Source organism: Neolamprologus multifasciatus, chromosome 9, assembly GCF_963576455.1.
Source record: "Neolamprologus multifasciatus chromosome 9, fNeoMul1.2, whole genome shotgun sequence".
NCBI classification, from domain to species: domain Eukaryota; kingdom Metazoa; phylum Chordata; class Actinopteri; order Cichliformes; family Cichlidae; genus Neolamprologus; species Neolamprologus multifasciatus.
This window is the reverse complement of record NC_140447.1, coordinates 5,219,340-5,242,204: the sequence shown is the minus strand read 5'-3', so window position 1 is coordinate 5,242,204 and position 22,865 is coordinate 5,219,340. Positions and strand designations below refer to the sequence as shown.

General features: G+C 40.9%; 1 protein-coding gene across 1 annotated transcript; it reads right to left on the bottom strand.

Annotated features, from left to right (window-relative positions):
* Window positions 1-7,904: 7,904 nt before the first annotated feature.
* LOC146510874 (uncharacterized) lies at window positions 7,905-10,573 on the bottom strand. The gene has a single exon (XM_085172683.1). It carries the CDS (start codon window positions 10,403-10,405, stop codon window positions 8,798-8,800), a length of 1,608 nt encoding a protein of 535 aa, XP_085028809.1. The 5' UTR covers window positions 10,406-10,573; the 3' UTR covers window positions 7,905-8,797.
* Between the last annotated feature and the right edge of the window lie 12,292 nt (window positions 10,574-22,865).

Here is a 22,865-nt window from a genome sequence, read left to right as displayed (position 1 = left end):
CAGTACTTTCCTACTGGCATTAGTGGTGACCTAAGAAGCTTAACCTTAACATTGCTTAGCAGTGTAGACATTGAAGAAAATGTCTGTCTTTTTTTTCTTCTTTTGTGCAGATTGATGGCGATGCAACTTTGGCAAATTGCATCTCCTAAAGAGACCAAATTGCCTTCCTCAGTTTCTGCAAAAGCAAACAACCACTTACAAAAAGAAAACTAGGACTTTGGGACTTCTGCAGAAACTTTGTGAGAAAATGAAAAACAGAAATGAAAGTTCAAAGGAGAGCACCTGACATGCACATGCAAGAATGAGGCAGACAAAGAAGCAAAAAGCAACATGAAATGTTGAGACAGGATGGATACACAGTGATGGGAAAATAGCCAAACAGGTGAGAGCAAAGCAGTGAGGTGGACCTAGAAAAATTCAAATGGCCACTTAATGGATTAAAAGATATTCTTCAGGAAGGAATTTTTTTCCTGATGGCATATCTCCTAAGGAAATAGTTTGACGTTTGCGACTTTAAACAGAACCACCTTACTGACCACACCTGACAGTCTATTAACAATATGTATGAGGCAGCGAGGCTGACAATGTTATGCTTCTACACTGCAACAAAAGATCCTGAAGAAGATGCCGGTAAAATGTTACTTTTCACACTGCATTTCTATTGTGGTTTTGAGTCTGTTGATGACAGTAACATCCGGAAGGAGGAACACGACAAATACCAAGGGCTCAGAGAAGAGCTGGAGAAGATGTGGAGGGTGAAGGTAACAGTGGTCCCAGTGGTGATCAGAGCACTCGGTGCAGTGACTCCCAAGCTTGACGAGTGGCTCCAGCAGATCCCAGGAACAACAGCGCAGTCCTGGGAACAACTAAGATACTGCAGGACCCTCAAGCTCCCAGGCCTCTGGTAGAGGACCCGAGCTTGGAGGACAGATCAGATGTGTGTAAGTGATCCTAAATATAACTTAAGGAACAGTAGCTAGAATATTTGTTGATTCCAAATGTATTTTTATAACCCACTTGTTTATGCAACCATGGATCTACGAGGCAGGCCAAAAATGAAGGGGAAAGTGGTTAAAGTTAGCTGTTGGCACCCCACTTCTTCTTTGTCTTTATCCAGGGATAAAATAGAAAGTTCAGACTCACAGTAGGCACCAGTCTGCCACCTACTGGCAGCCAGCTCTTTGCAGGCTGTTTCTGTTTATGCTTATTACCTGGGAACTACCACAGGTGTTTCCAGGTAATAATCTAAGTTTGCTTTAATAGGTTATTAATATGTTATTAAATAGAGACAGCTAACCCTGACCCACTTCCTCATTATCCTGCTATTAGCACTTAATACAGGTCCCAGCTTTGGGACCCTTATTATGCAATTACATAAATTTCAGTGTAATCTTACTCAACTGTAACCATGGTTGTTACCATGACATTACTTTGATATTAAGTGGTTATTACTTTGGTACTCTGAAACTGAACTGGATAGTCACATGGGTAAATGATTATAAGAGCTTTGTTTCAATATAGTCACAATATTCAGCTTCGTCAAGCAACGTCAGCATTTATGCTTTAATGGCAGTGTGCAGGTAGAAAACAATTGAACTGGGGGTAAATAGAAAATGTATTTTTCTACTATGGCCAACATAAACTGATACTAGTTGGAAGACTAATCTGACCTCCTATCAGCACTCTATAATTTATATTATAGCAGTAATGAATGGCCATATTCTGACAGAATGACATGAAAAAACCCAAAAGATGTCTTTCATTAAATGCAATGCAGAAATACCTGCATATAGGGTATCTATATAAAATCACATGGTCAAGATAAACAGTATTTTTTTATTTGGACTTTTAGACACTGAAATTTCTTAAAGACTTTGCAGTATTTCTCCTCTTAACCTAATATACAGATCAGCAGCAACAAGTGGATCTCCTGGGGCATCTTATTCTTTTTCTACCATAAGCAGACAACAAAGACTGTTTCATTGCAGGCATATTGACCTTTAGACGTACACTCTTCTATACACACAGTGATCTCATCCACAAAAATAGGGTTCAGTCCATCCTCTGGAAATGAATACATCTCTGCATCTGTCCATTGGTCATGATCTCTGGTTGGACAAAGGCTAGTCTGACTTAATCTTCCTTCTAAACAGCCCAAGTTTTTTACCAATTCTCTTTAGAGTTCGAACACTTCTAACAGTCTGATTAATATGTGCTAAAGTTGGAAATATTACTTTGTTACCGAAATAAAGTTTGAAGAACAGTCTGATTTTCATTTCAGGCACCGTTTCTCTCACTTTGAGAGGTGAACTTTTTGCAGAAGCGAGCTTCTTCCATTATTGTAACCGTTTTTGCATCATGGACCGGCCTTTAAGGTGTTGTGGATAAATACAACAAAATAAAACCAGTACCGGTACCAAAAAAAAAAGATTTATTCATAACACACAGAAAAAGAACCAGGGAAACCGAGTTAACGAAAAAAACAAAAATTATGCTAAACTGTGATAAAAACCCTGAAAACCATAAATTTCACACCCGAGCCTCAACTCTCGCAGCCTGGTACCAAAAGATTCATGGACCCCCACCGGTTTATTTATGTCATTATGCCCGACCTGGGACATTCTGCATTTCTATTGGTTGTGTGAACAAATGTCAAATCACTCTGAGGTCAAAGTTTAAGAGTGGAACACAAATGTGACTCTCCTGTTACCAAGCAAAGACCAGTACTATTGTGAGATTTTGTAGTTCAAACAGATTTTATCATTTAAAGGTAGAACAACATTGGGACAGGTGCGCCAAAAAAACAACCATTAAATAAACAAACAAACAAAAAGTCTCTCAGGTGCCTAAACTAAACACATGAAAAGCTGTTAAAGGAAAAAGGATTCCTATCCCCGCAGATACTGGGACTGCTTTTCAGACTATTATGTATACAATGAATAGAAGTAAAAAAAAAAAAGTAAAATTTTATTTATATAGCACCTTTCAAGATAAAAATCACAAAGTGCTACAAAGAAGCTAAAACATAAAAATAAAAATCAACCAAAGCAGGTTTAAAAAGATGAGTTTTTAGCTGTTTTTTTTTTTTAGCAAAATCTGTAGCTTGGAAACATCTTGGGGCTTAAAGGAAATATACTGTATAACTGAATATCATCTGCATAGTAGTGATACGAAATGTCCTTAAAAGTGCTCAATAAGTGCTGAAGAGGAAGTAAATACAGTAAGAACAATAAAGGCCCCAAAACTGAACCTTGTGGCACACCATAGGCAAGAAAAGTAGAAGAACTGTACTTAGAGGTAGCCACAGAAAAGGATCGTTCATGCAAATAGGATTTGAATGAGTCCAAAGCAGCCCCTGACCCAGTGTCTCAGCCTATCTAGCAGAATATGATGGTCCACAGTATCAAAGGCGGAGGTCCAACATCAACAAAACAGAGCATTCTCCTGCATCACATCTCATCAAAATGCCGTTGGAGACTCTAAGAAGTGCAGTTTCAGTAAAGTGAGCTCTACGAAAGCCAGATTGGAATTTATCCAGAATGTTGTATTCATCTAAAACAAACTGTCTGTGAAGGTTCTCAGTCATCCAGGTCATCATAGTCTAAGGAGCTTGCAAAGAAAAGCATCTGGACTTCTTTAAGTTGCTTGAAGACGTTTCACCTCTCATCCAAGAAGCTTCTTCAGTTCTAAGGTCAAATGGTGGAGAGTCCCAGATATAAACCTGGTGGGAGTTTCACCCCCAAAGAGGGACAAAGGACCCCCTGATGATCCTCTAATCGCCTGAGCCAAGGTGTGAAATCGGGTGTGGGTCACAATCAGCCAGAGTTTCAGGTGAGCTCATTGTGAAACCCGGCCCCAACCTATGGTGTGATTTCCTGAGGTCAGATGGCCCAGGATGTGAGTGGGCGTTAAGGCGTCTGGGAAGGATCTCAGCGCAGTCCAGGAAAGGCAAACAGTCGTCCTTTGTGTCTTCCCTGGTGAACTTGATGTTTTTATCCACAGCGTTGATGTGCGCAGTGAAGGATTCCACTTCTTGTGTCTTGATTTTGACCCAGGTGTCGTCTACATATCTGTACCAGTGGCTGGGTACTCTTCCTTTGAAAGAGCCAAGAGCCTTCCTTTCCACTTCCTCCATGTAAAGGTTGGCTACAATAGGTGACACGGGGGAGCCCATGGCACAGCCATGTTTTTGTCTGTAGAAGCCTTTGTTGTATTTGAAGTATGTAGTGGTGAGGCAGAGGTCTAACAGTGTGCAGATCTGATCAGGTGTGAAGTTGGTCCTGTCCTCCAAGGAGCTGTCTTCTTGTAGTTGTTTTCTGACAGTCTCCACTGCCTCCGTGGTGGGTATGCACGTGAAGAGAGAGACTACATCAAAGGACACCATGGTTTCATCTGGATCCAGGGTAAGTTTCTGGACCTTTTGAGTGAAGTCGGTGGAGTTCTTGATGTGGTGTGGGGTGTCCCCCACGAGAGGAGCAAGGATGGTAGCAAGGTGTTTTGCAATGTTATAAGTGGCTGAGTTTATGCTACTGACTATGGGTCTGAGTGGGACAGCTTCCTTGTGGATTTTAGGAAGTCCGTAAATGCAGGGTATGGCATCCCCTGGATAAAGGTGGTGATATGTAAGGCGGTCAATGATTTTGTCCTTTTCAAGGTCTTGAAGGTAAACTATAACTTTCTTTTTGTAGCTGCTGGTGGGGTCTCGCTTTAAGGCTTCGTAGGTATTGTTGTCACTGAGGAGAGTAGTGATCTTTGTATGGTAATCTGTAGTGTTTAGGACCACGGTGCATCTTCCCTTATCCGCTGGTAAAACAGTGATGTTGTGGTCTTTGCTCAGGGAAGCGACGGCCTTCTTTTCCTGTATTGTGAGGTTGGACGGAGGGACTTTGGCACTGGAGAGGGTGGCTGAGACTTTCATCCTGATTTGCTCTGCTTCTGTCTGTGATAGTTTATTAATGCGTATGGCAGATTCTGTGGCTGTGATGAGGTCCACTATGGGCAACTGTTGTGGAGAAATGGCAAAATTGAGTCCTTTGGCTAATACTCTCTTTTCAGGTTCAGTGAGATTCCGGTCTGAAAAGTTCCTCACACATTTCTCCTGACTGTCCTCAGGTGTGTGTTCTTCTCTGAGTTGTGTCGGTTTAGACTGAGGAGTGTGTGTTTTTGAAAGCAAGGTGTGAAATTTCCTGCATTGTCTTTCTTTTCCTTTCGAGTGTTGGGCCCGCTGAGCCTTGTCCACAAACTTGTCAACCTCTTCTAAGATTGGAGAGGGTAGAAGGGTTTCCAGTTCCTGCAGAGTCTGGCTGGTCTTGCTCTGTAGGGCATCTATAGTGAAATGGACCTGTCTTATCCTTTCACTTAGAAGCTGATTTTGTGCTCTCTGTAGAATCAAGTCTGCTCTGTATCCCCTGATAGTGGATCCAAGACACAAACTCTTAGGAACTACTCTGCTTTGTCAGACTTACCTTAACCACTACCTTTTCTAAATTTTGAAATTGGTCTGTAAGGCAAGGCAAGGCAAGGCAAGTTTATTTGTATAGCACAATTCAACAACAAGGTGATTCGAAGTGCTTTACAGAGACATTAGAAACAAAAACAAATAAAAAGCATGATTTAAAATTGATTAAAACAAGCAAACAAACTAACTAATTAACAAACAAACAAACAAACAAACAAAACAGTATATAAAATCAAAACAGATAAAATCAGAACAGTAGATAAAATCAGTAGTTAAAATGTAAGTTTTGAGTGCGGATTTGGTGCTTTATTCAAATGCAGCTGAGAACAGGTGAGTCTTCAACCTGGATTTAAATAAACTGAGTGTTTCAGCTGATCGGAGGCTTTCTGGGAGTTTGTTCCAGATATAAGGAGCATAAAAGCTGAATGCGGCTTCTCCGTGTCTGGTTCTGACTCTGGGAACTGATAAAAGACCGGATCCAGATGACCTGAGGGATCTGGAAGGTTCATACTGGGTCAGGAGGTCACTGATGTATTTTGGTCCTAAACCATTCAGAGCTTTATAGACCAGCATCAGAACTTTAAAGTCTATCCTCTGACGGACAGGCAGCCAGTGTAAAGACCTCAGAGCTGGACTGATGTGGTCCACTTGTTTGGTCTTAGTGAGGACTCGAGCAGCAGAGCTCTGAATGAGCTGTAGTTGTCTGACTGATTTTTTAGGTAGACCTGTAAAGATGCTGTTACAGTAATCAAGCCTACTAAAGATGAATGCATGGACTAGTTTTTCCAGGTCCTGTTGAGACATCAGATCTTTTATCCTTGATATATTCTTGAGGTGACAGTAAGCTGATTTTGTTATTGTCTTAATGTGTTTTCTAAGTTTAGGTCTGCATCCATCACTACACCCACATTTCTCGCCTGGTTTGTGGTTTTTAGGTGTATAGACTGAAGTTCTCTGGTGACCTGTAGTCGTTTTTCTTTGGCGCCAAAGACTATTACCTCAGTTTTGTTTTTGTTTAGCTGGAGAAAATTGTGGCACAACCAGTCATTAATTTCCTCAATGCATTTACCAAGAGCCTGTACAGGGCCTCGGTCTCCTGCTGACATTGTGATATATATTTGTGTGTCATCTGCATAGCTGTGATAGTTTATTTTGTTGTTCTTTATAATCTGTGCCAGTGGGAGCATGTAGATGTTAAACAGAAGGGGTCCCAAGATGGAACCTTGGGGAACTCCACATGTGATACTTGTCTGCTCAGATGTGAAGTTACCTATTGATACAAAGTATTTCCTGTTTTCTAAGTATGTTTTGAACCAGTTTAGTACAGTTCCTGAAAGACCTGTCCAGTTCTCCAGTCGTTTGAGTAATATGTTGTGGTCAACTGCATCAAATGCTGCACTGAGATCCAGTAAAACTAAGACTGACATTTTTCCACTGTCTGTATTCAGACATATGTCATTAAACACTTTGGTCAGAGCGGTTTCAGTGCTGTGGTTCTGTCTAAAACCTGACTGGAAGGCATCATAGCAGTTATTCTGTTTTAAGAAGTAATTGAGCTGTTGAGAAACTGCTTTTTCAATGATCTTACTTAAAAATGGGAGATTTGAGATCGGCCTGTAGTTGTTCATTTGTGTCTTGTCAAGATTGTCCTTTTTTAGTACAGGTTTAATTACAGCCGTTTTTAGTGATTCTGGAAACACACCTGATAATAAAGAAAAATTGACGATCTGTAACAGGTCTGACTCTAAAGTCTTTGAGACCTTTTTGAAAAAACTTGTTGGCAGGACATCTAAACAGCAAGAGGAGGAGTTCAGCTGAGCTAAGATGTCCTCCAGGTCTTTGCTGTTAATCGGGTGAAACTGTTTCATGGTGTTTAAACAGTTTTTCGGTGGACACAGTACATATCCTGAATCTGCTGTTGATGTACCAATTGCTTGTCTAATCTTTTGGATTTTTTCTGTGAAGAATTTGGCGAAGTCATTGCAGGCCATGGTCGAAGTTCAGCTGCCACTGACACAGGAGGGTTTGTTAGCCTGTCAACTGTAGAAAATAAGACCCGAGCATTATGACTGTTTTTGGTGATGATGTCAGAGAAGTAGGACCTCCTTGCACTCCTCAGTTGTAAATTATAATTGTGAAGTTTCTCTTTATAGATGTCATAATGAAGCTGGAGGTTTGTTTTTCTCCATCTGCGCTCAGCTTTCCTACACTCTCTTTTTTCATTTTTCACTAGTGTGGAGTTTCTCCATGGAGACTTTTTCCTTCCAGAGATAATCTTCACCTTAATGGGAGCAATTGTATCCATTACATTTAACATTTTAGCATTGAAGCTATTGACGAGCTTATTGACTGAACCTCTGGACAGGTCAGGTGTTAATGGGAAGACCTGGTTAAATATCTCACTACTGTATTCAGTTATACACCGTTTTGTGATCACTGCTGTTGATATATTTGTGTGGGCTGAGATTTTACTTTCAAAGAAAACACAGTAATGATCAGACAGGCCCACATCAGACACAGTAACCTTTGAAATGCTCAGGCCCTTGGAGATCAGCAGGTCAAGAGTGTGTCCTCTATTATGTGTGGCCTCTGTTACAGGCTGAGTCAGCCCAAAGTTGCCCAGAGTGTTACTCAGGTCTTTAGTCCCTTTGTCCTGAGGGTTGTCCACATGGATGTTAAAATCCCCAACAATAATTACACAGTCGAAATCAACACAGATCACAGACAGCAGTTCACTGAGATCATTAAAAAAGTCTGTGCAGTATTTGGGAGGCCTGTAAACATTAAGAAACACAACTTTGGATGGGGCCTTCAGCTGTAAAGCCACATATTCAAAAGACTGAAAACTTCCAGGAGACAGCTGCTTACATTGAAATGATTCATTAAATAAGACAGCAACCCCTCCTCCTCTCCTGCTCACCCTGGCCTCACTGATGAAACTGTAGTTAGGAGGGGTCGTCTCGATGAGAACAGCTCCACTGTTACTTTGGTCCAACCAAGTTTCAGTTAAAAACATAAAACTAGGCTGTGCTCAGTGATTAAATCATTAATTAAAAATGTTTTCCCAGCTAAAGATCTAACATTTAATAAAGCCAACTTAAGTGTTTTAGAGGTATTACTTGTCCCCTCGTGTTTGGGAGCAGTCTGTGGCACACAAGGTATGTTTACTATATTTAAAGATCTTTTAGGGTGCAGCTCTCTGTGTTTTGACCAGGCCACATGTCTCCTTCTGTCACCTAAAAGTACAGAAATGTTAAAACCTTCTAGTAAACAGGGTCCCAGCTTCTCCTGGGAAAAGTCACCACTGCCATAATCCTCGCAGCCCGGACCCTCCACACATCACACATCAGACTGCGGAGACAGGGCATGAAGGTGGTAAGGAGGAACTAAGGGGGGCGAGGCTGGGCAATGTGACTTCGATTGCTCTGTTGAGGGCGGGGCTCGATGGCGAACCTTTGGCTGCTCTGGTGGGGGGTTTATGGGGGACAAAAAGGGATTGGGCCGGGGGGTAGATCTGAGCCCAGCATTGACCCGCTCCATCATCTCCTCAGTGAATTTCAGGTGTGGGGAGGAGGGAGAAAGGGAGGGGGAGGAGGGTGATGGCCTGTCAGGGGTTTGGGGGACTGGGGAAGGTCGTGGTCCCTGGTCCTGGTCGTTGGTGTTGTTGAGAGAGTTGGAGGCAAATAGGGACCCCTCTTCTTGCCTCTGATGTCTCTCCTTTCTGAGGCTCTTCCCGGGTGGGGGCAGATGGAGCTCCTCCTCAAGGTTTCTGCTGAGCTTTGTCTGTTCTTGGAGTACTGTTTGTTCCTCTTTATGAGATAACTCCTCGTTTATCTCAGCCTTGGCACCAAGCACAGATGGATGACGTATGGAATAAAACAAGTTGGAGGTGAACAGTTTCACCCCTGACTTGTTAAAATTAAATCCATTTGCTTTAAATAGATGCCTGCGTTCCCAAAAAATATTAAAGTTGTTGATAAAATGCACTGAGTGGTCAGTACATGCTGATATGAGCCATTTATTCAGTGTGAACAACCTGCTGAATCTCTCGTCTCCTCCTCTGACGGGCGGTACAGGTCCACTGATGAATACAGCTGCATTCAGAGAGTTTACAGTATTTAATAATCCAGTAAAGTTCCGCTTCAGAACCTCCGACTGTTGTTTGGACACATCGTTTGACCCTGTATGCAGAACAATGTTTGTCACAGTTGGATATTCATCTGCAATTTGAAGAATTCTCTCCTTCAGGTTGTTGACCATATCCTTAGGAAAGCAGAGGACTTTAGTGTTCTTACCGCACATCCTTTGTACATCCTTTACGGCAGAGTCACCCACAATCAGAGTTTCAGGCCTAGCCTTTAGCTTTCCCTGTGGCCTTTTACTTTTCAGTAGATTTTCAGACCTTACTTCACTACTTTTAGATGGATGGTTGTCCGATATAGATCCAGGGTCCTTTGATAGTGGAGCAAATCTGTTCTGCAGCTTCACATTCAGTTGTTTTGGAAGTTTGTTGTTAACCTTCCTATTCACGGTTGTCCAGTCCTGTTTCCTCTCGTATACAGGGGTAGAAGAGCTTCTCTGTCTTGTAGGAAGTGAAGGCCAGTCGGTTTCAGAGATTTCAGCTCGCTGTGCTCTGCCTGTGATACGTCCTCCCCCTTCCAGGAGACATGATTTATGTCTTGGTTTTGCAACAAGACAGTCCAAGGGGGGATTATCGCTTGAGGATTTATAATAGTGCACAAAGTCTACTTTCTTGGTCATGTTATCTGTGCTCCTTAGCTGTGTACTAGCTTGCTCATTGCCATTGTTTTGAATCAAAGGCAAGGTTGTTTCATTTCCACACAGTCCATTTACCTCCACGTTTACTTCTAAGCGATGAATTTTTGCCTCCAGTGCTGCAATCTTCTGCAGGAGGCTGTGGTAGTCATCTGTGGAGAGGGAAGGCATCTTGTTGCTAGTTAGCCTAGCGGTTAGCACCTTTCCAGGCTATTGAGGCTGTTCGGTGCCCAGACGCTGTAATCAGGCTTCAGCTGTGTCTAGGCCACAGACACACGGAGCGCTGAGGATAAGGTAACTGTAAAAATGTTGCTGTTTCTCTTAAGAACACTTTAGTCCTAATGATCTATAAGTGGCTACTGAGAAGAGGAGCATCAAGCATAGATTTTTTTTTTAACAGCGGGTGAATAACAGCAGTCTTACAATAAACAGGGACCTGACCAGAAATCAGAAAGGCATTGATAATAGTAAGCACACAGGGACCGATAGACTGAAAGGTTATCTAATGGGCTAGAACACAGGCTGGTTGGATTCAGGAAGTAGGCAGAGCCCAGATGGTCTCGTCTCAAAGTTGACGCCTCCAGTCTTCAACCAATGGCCATATGCCATCTAGTGCACTTAATTGAAAACACAGAAGCACCACCACCCTGAGGCAGGCAAGAGTGAACACAGAACACAATACAAGAGATATGACCTGGGTCATAACACAGGTCTTAAAGAGAACAGTAGTGGACAGTGTGGAAGAGAGAGCCGCTTGTTTCCAGGCCTACAGTAAGAACCTTGAGGCCTGAGACATCTGTTATGGACTGGCCAACTGGCTCCAAGCTTCAGCACAAAGCTCTATTGTTGTCGTCCGTGTAGTAAGAGATAAATTTAGTGTTTTTGTTTTCTAATTAGTCCCAAACATGAAGCACATCTCAGCTTTGGATTAAAACTGGCCACACACACACTCGGCCACAGCTGAAATAAATAGATTGTTGTACTTGATAGACACATTTTGTGAGATTTTACATGTTGTTAACACTATTCCTGCAAATAATGTAACAACTCTGATAAGCAATGTTGACATATGTTATAATGGTATAATCTCTTATAATAAATGGGATTATTTGATTCTGAACGATAATTCAACAAATATGACACAGACTGCTGTCGTACCAGCTACCATTTTGCTTAGTTTTTTGCGACCTCGTGTAGTTTGTTAAGCAGAGTATTTTAACACAACTATCTGTACTTCTACTTATGTGAGCAATGTCTGTACTTTTTTTCCACTTGAGATGTGTCAAGTTTAAAGATTTGTCGAGTTTTTAATAAAGACTGTAGGAAAACTCTGTAAAAATACAGTATAATGCACTGTATAAATGTATTAGTCATTTACAGGTATTTTTCAAAATTTTCTTAATTACTACGATGCATTGTGGAAGCACGACCCCAAAAGGTGGGAAAGTGAAAAAGTGTTTTAATTAAGAAAGAATTGTTAATTTATTTGATATCTGGTTAGAGCAGATACCAGTTAAGTTAGAAATATTTTAGTGACTGTTTTAAAAAGCAACTTTATTTAGGTTTAACATGACAGACGCTTTCCATCTGAGTTAATATAAAATCTTTTTTTGCTATGATATCACCAGATTTCCCCTCCAGTGGCTGGACCAGTTTTCATAAATATTACACTTAAATGTCTGTTTCTCTCTGGGTTTTAAACAGCTGCGACTGCTAGCTAATAAGCTAAAGCCAGTGATGTAAGTAACAGGGAAAAATAAAAACCTCATGGTTCTATTGATGTAGAGATAGAAAGGGATCATTTGAGGACTTTAATAAATTCTAAAATAATACTTATATTTTACAAGGGTTTTAGGCAAAGTTACACTAACCCTAGTTTTAGCCTCAGATCTTCTTGGTTGATGCTAACAAATGCTAATGTTAGCTTAGATGTAAGCTAAAGTAAAGACTTTTAGCTGACTGACCAGCATAGACTAATTTGGTGGGTAACTGACTACACTGGTAAGATTATTAATAATGTAATTTAACAAATGTTTACTTGGATTCATCGATGAAGTGAATGCAACTCACCAATCAAAGGTGAGTTTTTGGCCATAACTGACTACATTGGTATATATTTTTCATAACATAATTGGTGATATAGGTTACAAGCAAGTCTGGCGCTGAACAGAAATTGTCGCACTATGCTCCTTATTGTGCATAAATAGTGAATTGTCCTGACACAATATTGCGTTTCACTTCTGTTATTACCATGGTACATTGACAAAAACATGTACTTTTACTCACAGGATAAAACTTTTTTTTTTTGTATCACTAATTGCCCAGTACGATTACAGCATACAATATTATTGTCACTGCTACATTTCTGTAATAAACCAGAAATTATTTCCACTACTAATTAATTACCGTTGACCTTAAAGGTCCTATTAATAAACGGCTAACGAATGTGTATTTATGAAGACGATTTGTGAGACTGGTAAACTTATGAGTCAGATGTCAGTCTGCCCCAGGGCAGCTGTGGCTACAACTGTAGCTGCCTCCACCAGTGTGTGAATGTGAGAGTGAATGAATAGTGGCATTGTAAAGCGCTTTGGGTGCCTTGAAAAGCGCTATATAAATCCAATCCATTATTATTATTATTATTATGATACGTACGATGGTCTTTCGTTCTACACGGTGCATTTCAAGGTCCTGCACCCATCCGTCGCTAAACTGTACCTGGGCTTGTTGCAGTGACCTGAAGTTACTAAACTTCATGAGTGTATGCACTCACTCCAAGAACCGTATAATTATAAATATGAGCGTGGTGAAAGTTGGGCAGCACGCTAACGTCTTTTGTCCCTCTGTGTGCTGTAAGGGTCTAACCCTTTCACTCCTTTGATTTTTTCCTCGTATCTTTTCTTTGACTTTTCATCAAGTCTGTCTTTGTACGGACCGGCATTGTTCTCCTTCGTTTTGTACATACCTTTTTTGGGGGACAAAGAAAAAGCAAGAAGGTATTGGAACCGGAGAATGAACGTTTTGCGGTGCTGCAAATGCTTGCGTTTGATGCATTGCTTTGATTGTTTTGCCACAAGTACCCGGCATGCAATGTGGGTTTGAGTGGCAGCAAAATCAAAACACTGCATAAAGCGCTAGCATTTCCAGCACTGGTAATCATTAATTCTGCAGTTTTATTCCCTACGTGCATTTTATTTGCCCCGAAAACAGTTATGTACAAAACGACGGAGAACACGGCAGGATAGACGTGACGAAAAGGCAAAAAAAAAAAAAAAGTAGGAGGAAAAAATCTAAGGAGTGAAAGGGTCAGACCCTTACGAGCATACAGAGTGGACTAAAGACGTTAGCGTGCTGCCCACTTTCACCACACTCATATTTATAATTGTATGGTCCTAAGTGTAAGTGCATACACTCACAAAATGTTTAGTAACTTCAGATCCCTGCAACAAGCCCAGGTCCAGTTTACCTTGGTGATTTGGACGATTCCATCTCACAGCTGTTGTTACATTTTTTTCCTTTATCTCCTGTACAGACAAACGCATCTATTTGTCGTTTCAGGTTGCAGTATTACGCAACATTTTCAGATCTAGTAGAAATAAAATAAGTGTTTCATAATTCACTCAGTTTATTGTTTTTATTTATAACTGGCATTATTGTTTCATTCTATTATAGAATCTTACAGGAAAGAGGCAAAATTATACTCCATTATGCTTTATTAGCTGCTTCGGTGAAAAACAAATCAACAATGCAACAAAAACAAAACCATTGCAAAACAACATACTGGAAAACAGTTATTCATCACTTTATTGCTTCAATACAACTCTTGAGCACATATATGCGGACTTTTCGTGGCTGTTTTGAGCTCTCTCTCTCTCTTCACCGATCAAATCTGGCTGTGGTAGCAGCTTTAAACTCGGTGTGACCCAGGCTGATAGAGGGGCCCAGTCTGGATCGCATTCCTGCATTTTGTAAGCTGGTTTCCCAACAAAACACAACAAACATTAGCCCGCAAAGCCACAGGGAACAAAGCAGCATAGCGCAACAAATTCAATTCAAATCAATATAAGACTTATTTGTAACCGACATCAACAATTATGTTATGATAAATTCCGTAACAGCTACAACAAAAGCTTTGTGGAAATGCTTGGAGCAGACTAACATGTGAGCTGGAGCGTTCTGGGACGTTATATTTGGCCTACAAATGGCTGCAATCCAGGCCATCCGTCAGCTCTTTGTTACTTCGGAAACATGGCTTGAACAATTTTTCTTCCACGATGGAATCCAATTAAAACTGATCTCTCTCCATCTCCCCCCACCACTTCCCCTGCCAGTGGCAGACGCCCTCAGACGTCGGTGCGTTGGTGGTTCTTTGTGTCCGGGGATGGGCGTCCAGGTACACACCGGCTCACTCCTTGGTGGCTGCTTATCGGGGCCTGGAGCCTGGGGCTCGCTCGGGCCACTTCGGGGGTGGGTGGCTCGGTCACTCTGGCACAGCTGGCTGCCGGCGGAGCTCACGGGTTCGTCACTGCAACCCCCCCTGGCTTCTGCTCCGCGGCTGCTGAGTGACCCCTCATCTGGGGCTCTCCTCAGCTCTTTCTGGGACAGTGGTGCGGCTGCCCCTCTGTTGGTCTTCTTGGTCTCTTGTGTTCTGGGGGCCTCTGGATGTCTGGAGTTTTGCTCTCCTCCATACCTGCTTCATGCCCTGGAGGACGGGGCTGTGGCCCCCCCACACCCTCTAGCAGATCATTACATGAAGAAACCTTTTAATACAAGCGCGTCCATGCTCACAGGTGTACACACGGGTGATCACACACACAAACTACACCCTTTTTGGCTCCTACCTCAAAGCACGCTGTGCTGTCGATCTTACGTGCTGCACAATAATGTTTCATATTTAGTATTTACTGTCATATTCCCATATATCATTGTGATGTTGTTTATTGTATTACTCTCGTTTTCTTCTCCTTGTTTTCTTTTTTCTTTCTCAACAGGTGATCCAGGTGATCGATATATGGATTTTTTTGTCTGCTTATTTTGTTGGTTTTTGTTTTTTGCCCTTCTCCCCCGTCCCTCTTCTCAGCTGTTTTTCTTTCCCTCTTTCTTTTCCCCAGTCAAGTCTGTCCCGTATTTAGCAAGTGAAAATAAAATAAACAATAAAAGGTGAATCAAATAGACCATTACGGCAAGGCTGGGATGGTTCATTTGGTAAAGTAAATCCGTTGGGCATCTTTCTTCGCCTTTAGACAATATATCTGATGGCAAAAGAACCAAACGGGACAGACAAAAAATTCAATCTCCTTACCCGTCGGCTTCCCGTGGCTGTCATGCGACTGGCTGTTGCAGTTAATAATACAACAGCTTCTTGCCATTCTTTGTGATAGATCGTTCCGCCAGTGGAGTTTCTTGTAACTCTTTCACCAGTCAGCTGTAGCTATGCAGTCACATGACCAGTTATACGCTATGGCAGGCAAAGTGGGAAGAGCCAAAACAAACTGACATTTCAACGTGAAAAAACTCATTTCGTCTAACCCGAGGAAATGTGCCCCGGTAAGTTCACTCTAAATTTATTTTTAGCTGTGGTTAGGTAGATGTCTGGCTAATGTTGTGTCGAGCAACTTTTTGATGTGTCCTTAGTTCAACACACATAAATTAAATGAACTGCCACCTCAGCATGCAGTAAAGTATTTGCTAATTAACTAATAATTTTATTCTGGCGTGTTGCGGTGAGGACATGTTTAATAGTTTTAGGACACTGGGGAGGAGGATTGGACCTTGGCCTTGTCCACCTCTAACATGTGGAGGTCCGTCACATGACTGTGGGGATATGAAGGCGGTTTTCCTCATGCCCTGAGTTTGATTAAACTAGAATTACATAATTTTTTCGGCGCTACATTGTGGTGAGATAAGTTTGTGGGTGTTGTGTCCGCAGCTTCGGCTGCCCTTTTGCTCGCTGGTTAGCTAGCGTGAGCTATAAGCTAACAGCTAGCCTGGTTAATGAAGCTAGAGTTCCACGTGTCCCAGGGTCATAAATCACATTGTTATAATTACCCAAAATGTGTTCTAAACCCCCAAACTGTTCCTTTTATACCTGACTTTTAGGACCTCCAAGCCTGTAGTTATGTTCATTATCAGTTAGAGCCCCTCCTCATTCTCTTCTTCTTCTTTGGTGCAATCCTATAAATACAGTGTACCCCTTTTGCCTCTCCCCTTTTCTACTATTCCCCTGTGGGAGACGTGGGTGTCATTTCTTTCCAACACTTTCCAACACACATATAATTCATATTTAGCCACCTGGATGTTTCTGATTGTGATTTTAGTTCAATTATTGTCATTATTAAGCCTGTTTTTGTTAGATGTTATAAGTGTGTAGTATGTGTGTATCATAAATGTGTTTTAGGTGCCATAAATGCTAGCATGAATATATACTCCTTGCTAGCTTGGAAGTTGTGGTGGGTTGAGCTAACCCTCTTCCCCACTGTTTGTATTTGGTCGTAGGAGCTGGAGTGGGCAAATGATTTACTTGGAGGTCTTTGTTTCTTTTACCTTTTTTATCAGACACAACGCAGAATCACACCGGTTACACACGCACATGAAAACACAGCTCATCTCTACTGCTTTAACTGTTAAATCAGAAGGCAGTACTGTGGTTGACAGGGGATTTCTAAGAATCGCCCCACAGTTCTTCAGCTGAGACACCCGAGTTAGAAAACACAAACACTGCAGTTGTCTTTACTCGCGAGGACGGCCACAGAGCGCTCGTCCTCGCAGGACGCACTCACGGACTCGCGCTCTGTCACTGTCTGCGTTCTTTATTTATACAAGCTTGTGTGTGTACAAAGGTAACAAAGTTATTCCAAGAACTTAGAGCTGAGTTTCCCTTTTCTAAGTCTGTATGTTGTTAGAAAAGAGGAAGCTGTTAGATGCTAAATAAGTTTATCACACAAGAGTTCATGTAAAAAGTCACGTAGACTGTGGATTGCTTAGTGATCAATAAAAAACACATTTCATGTAGCTGATCACGCTATGTACAATTTTCTTCTGACAGGGTTTATTATGTGAAACAGCAGCTTGTTTAGCTTAAACAGCCTGCGTTAGCCACCAGGAAACACTCGCAGATCCTCCATGCTATGGAGATGAAGATGCTCAGGTGGATGATGGGCTTAACCCGCCTGGATCGTGTGACTAATGAAGGTGTTCGAAAACGACTCGGAGTTGTCCTGATCGAAAAGAAGATAAGGGAAGCGTGCCTATGGTCGCATGGACACGTCATGCGCAGTGAGGAGAATTTGGTGTCAAGAACAGCCCTCCGACTCGACCCTGGAGGCCGCCGACCGCAAGGAAAACCGTAAAAGCGGTGGATGGATACAAAGACCGAAGACATGCGCGCAGTGGATCTCACCCCAGAGGAGACTCAAGACCGATCCAAATGGAGAGGACAGAGCCACGCAGCAGACCCCGCGCTGGGAAGATGCTAGGAAAGAGTGAGACACCAAACAAGAGTCAGTAGAGAGGAAGTTGTGTGGCAAGTTTTTCATGGATGCAAACCACATACTCTGATACTTAGCCCCAAATTCATTTTCCTTGCAATGTTTCATCATGTAAGAGGAAATAAACAGGCTTTCCAACAGTATAAGATTTATTTCCAAGAAGTATTTTTACAGCAAAGAAATAATCAGCCCCCCCCAAAAAATGTCTACAAGTTTAGAGTTTTTCACAGTTTTTTTCTTCGAGGTAAGGTCATCTATGACATTAAAATATAAAGTATATTGTGTTTGTAGCTATTTGTAGCATCTGTGATACAGCATTTACTCACCCAACTAACAAAATCTCTTCATTTTTATCATGCAAAATAACCACAACTTGTTATTTTTTCCATACATGTTGTCACGGTTCTGGGTCTGTTGGACCCAGTATTTTGAGTTTGTTATGTTTTGGTTTAATTTTGCATCAGGGATTGTTTTCTTGTTGTGTTAATGATTATGATGTTTATTATTGGAGTTTCATGTTTCCGTTTATTTGTGTTTAGGATTTGTTCTTTGGTTGTGTCTGCTTTGTATTGGTCTAGTTCCACGTGTCATTTTCTGTCTGTCTCTCAATGTCGAGTCTGCGTCTTAGTGTGATGGTTTCTTGTTCTTGGTTTCTTGTTCCTGTTTTATTGTGAAGGTCTGCGTCTCATGTGAGTGTGTTCAGTTTTACCTCTCGTCTCGTTAATGACTCCCAGCTGTGTCTCCCACCTGTATGTAATCTCCCTGTGTTTCTCTGAGTGTATTTAAGTCGTGTCCTCTGTCATTGTAGTTGCTGGTCCGTCTGTGTATTCACCATGTTTCATCCATGTGTTCCCTGCTGTCTACCATCGTCTGCCTCTGCTCGCCCTCCTTCATGTTCGTGTTCTGGTTTCTGCGCTGTAGTTCAGTTGTTTTCCAGTATAGTTTAGTTTGTCTTCGTTTGCCACTTTCCCTTTGCCGTTTATTCAATAAACCACCTTCACACCTTCACGACTGCCTGCGTTTGGACCCTCCTTCATTTTCTTCCACACGGCTCTTCTCACTTGCCGTGACACATGTAACTAAAACTTTTTTCCCAAAATCTATTGGGGACAATATATAAAATGAACAATATCTGTCTCAACATATGACATATTTATATATATTCATCTTTGACAACAACGTCTCTGAGATGAGCCCTGGTAAAGAAGATAGAAAGTTATATAACATTGAAATAAATGTACCTTGAATTTGGAGTGTAGCACAATCAACTGAATTAAATTCACCACTGGTCATTTTTAGTATATTTCATATATTAGTATGGTTAATGTAGGCCCTGTTGTTTTATATTCTCAAAGTGAAATGACACTAGTTTCCTGAACTACGTTATTTGCTTATTACAAACTAATGTTCACATTAGTTTTGGCTGAAGGGACACAGCTTAACAAATCTTATTTTTACATGGCTGTGGTCTTTTGGCCTCAGATTCCTTCGTTTTTATCATGCAAAATAACAACATCTTGTTAATTTTCTGACATGTACCTATGAAACATATCAGTTTTCTTCAGTAAAAGTAAAAATAAAGAAAATGAAAAAGAAGAAAATAAAGTCAAGATTTCCACCCAACAAAACATCTTTGACACGTCACGCTGTAGTGTTGTGGTTGCTAGGCAACAGGAGCAGGCCTAGACCAGAGCCACTGCAGGGACTCACAGGCAGCCTTTACTCCCTAATGTTGATTTTAAAAGCTTAACATTAGAAATATTTTAATCCAGGAGGAAAGCGTGAGCATGTTTACTGGGAGCAGAAACCTCTGTTGATGCTCTACGTGGTTATCCTCCTGAAGACTGTTTCAGAAATGATCAGATCATGTTTTTAACATTTATTCAACTCTATTCTAAACACCAACTGTATATTGTCTTAGGGGCCAACTACAAAAATAAAATCATTCTAACATGTGACCTGTTTTTTTTGTTCAACAATGTTTGTTCAATAATAATGTTGTACATAATGTTTGTATTAAAAGATGATTTCAGACACGACTATTTATGCTTAAGTGTATGAAGCTTATACTGTGAATCAGATCATGTAAATCTCTGAATGTTAGAAGGCAGCTTATAATGACACATAGGTTTTCTCTAGATTTAAAAAAAGATTAATATAATAGTCAGCACCTCTAGGTTTGTAATGGAAAGTCAGTGCAGACCAATATCCGGTCGTTCAGTCTGACGTCACTAGCCGTGTCTGGGCCTAAACTCCGCTGCAGGTCCATATATCAAACGATCACTATGGCATTACTGAGAGTTAAAAACTGTCTAAAGTCTTTCATCTTTAATAAAATGATCAGCGTTCTGCTCTACCAGGTGTAACAATTGAGTTTAACATCCAGGCATCCATGAAAACGGAATTTATGACATTTAACGGAGTTAGAAGTTAGCAGGAAGTTAGCTCGCTAGCTTCTATCTAAATACAATATAACATGTCCTGACTGCGGGGTTTGGGAAACAAATTAAAACGTACACCTCTGTTATCACTTCCAACATAAATGAAGACAGAAAACTAAACAGCAGTGACGTTTGTAGGGTTACTGAAGTTTGGCTAGCTGGTATATAATGATGTGCTACGTGACCGCTAGCGACACAGCTATGTTAGCATAACATAAACAAGCTAACTTTTTTTCCACTCGATAAAAGTTAACGTGAGAGTTCTCGGTGGTCAGGAACAAATGTAATCACATGGCAGGATGCTGTAAAAGGACCAAACTTCAGCCAGGAGAACAACTGAGATAATCCATCCACAATACGAGGTTAGTCATTCATATACTGCTGCATGGGCTGGGCTGTAGTTACATCCTAAGGTTTTAAAACTGAGCTTAAATAAATGATTAGCGGTAATAAAAGCCGAGGGAGGTCAACAGTGATCACTGACTGTTTTAGGAGCTTTTTGAGATTAAATAGAAGAAAATACAAAACATTAAACATGTTAACAACACAAAAGCCATTTTAAACGCAGACTACTTTAGGCCCGGAAGTAGGATTCGTCACGTCATCACTTAACGACCGGATACTCCGAGTTAGCGATCGAAGATGGAGGCACTGAAATTAAAGAGTAGTAAAACTGTAAACTTGTCATCTTTACTGCCACCGTAGTGCAACTCACTGAATAAGCCATATACAGAGCACTGATCAGGCTCAGTCCATGAATGTGTTTTTAAGTGCAGAAAATGTTTATTACGCTGCATTGTAGGGATGCCTGAATGGCTCTAGCTTCCTAAGAACGAAAACAAATCCTGTTTTTTTTTCCATCACTTACCTTGGCATCATCATTAATAAAAATCAGTCCTCTAGATGTTCACTTAATTTTATTCCAATTTTGCATAAAACACAAGATAAACTAAATACTTGTCTCCAGAGTTTTATCACCAGAGTGGAGGGATTATCTCGATGGAGCTTTGTCTCTTTGTCTCTTGATGTAAATAAAGAAACCCTGGTGGATATTGACAGACTCCTTTATAACTTTATATGGAAGAATAGAATAGATTAAACTAAGAGATCAGTTGTATCAAACTCAAACCAACATGGTGCCGTAAACTTGACTTTTCTACAATAAACAGTGTGTTTAAAATAAACTGGATCAAACAATTTCTCAGGAACACAACATCAATTTGGTGAAAACAATGGTGTTGTTAACCTTGTGTTACTTTGTAACTACAACATTTATAAAATCTCCTTAAAACTGTCCTAATTTAATAAACAGAAACAGTCGCTGCTTTATAAACACAACTTTTCTCCACACAGATATGATATTTGGAACAACAGAGACATTTTATACAAACACAAGTCTTTATTTTTAGGCGACTGGTTTATTCATGGGATTCGTCTTGTTTTGCAACTTCTTAATCCAAATTTAGGTATAATTTCTTACTCTGAATTTTTGAGTATATATGGTCTTCCTGTTCCACCAAAGGAATATGCCATAGTGTTTGATGCTATCCCTACTGGTGTTTTAAGACTACGGAAATTCTGTTGTTAATGATCTGACCCCTCTACAACTGGATCCTGCTGTTACCAGATCTGTTTTCACTTTAAAGAGGAAAAACAACCGTGACATATGAACTCTTTTATTAGAAAGACAGAACTGGTGTCCCAGTGGCCGTTGCTTACTGGAATAATCTATACTGGGCCCTGGAGTGGAAGAAAATTTGGACCTTACCATTGAAATCTATGTTAACCAACAAAGTAAAGCAAACATCTTTTAAAATCATTCATCGTTTTTACCCCACCCGAACTTTTCTTGTATAATATAAAAAAGACTGATGTTCGTTTTGTAGCCGTCAGAAAGAAGATAGTTCACACTTATCTTTGTGCTGCTTATTTTTGTACTTTTGTTTCTTTTATCTATTCTGACTTCTCTCTGTGTTATGAAAAAATATTATCTGGCTTCTTTGATTACCAATAGGCAAACGAATTTTATTTTATTATTTACTCATTTTACTGGTTAAATTTCAAAGTCATGAATCCAAATTTTCTAATGCAAAACCGTCTTTTCAATGCTTTATGAATGAAGCCAGACAATATTTTAAACCTATACAACAGTCCGATAATATAAAAGCAATTCTTCTGGTGATTCAACCCCAGCCTGATTTAACCCCCGACATTGGCTGTGTCCCATTTCAGGGTCTGCACGCTTGAAGTACGCGCACTACGCGTACTACGTACGGTGCGTACTATAAGTACGAGAAGTGCGGAAGTGAGAGGCTTGTGAAATGGGACGGTATATGCTTCGTCGCGCTGTTCAGGTTGCCTAGCAACCATGATACTAACCGCGAGACACGTTACATACAGCTTTGTGTGACAGAAATGAAGGAGAAAATTGTTTTGTTGGTCAATCATTTTTGTCATGACATCACTTTGATTAGTTGAGTATCTGAGGCTGAAACCACAGGACTGTAAAACATGATTCAAGGGCTTTCATGGGACACAGCAGTCGCTAGCTGTGTCCCATTTCAGGGTCTGCACACTTGAAGTACGCATTTCAAGTGCGGTTACGTCACCGCCACGCGACGACGGCTGTCCCAATTCGAAGTGTACTTCAAATGCATACTCCAAATGCGCCGTCAATTTCCCCAAATATCAAGCGTGGTCCGG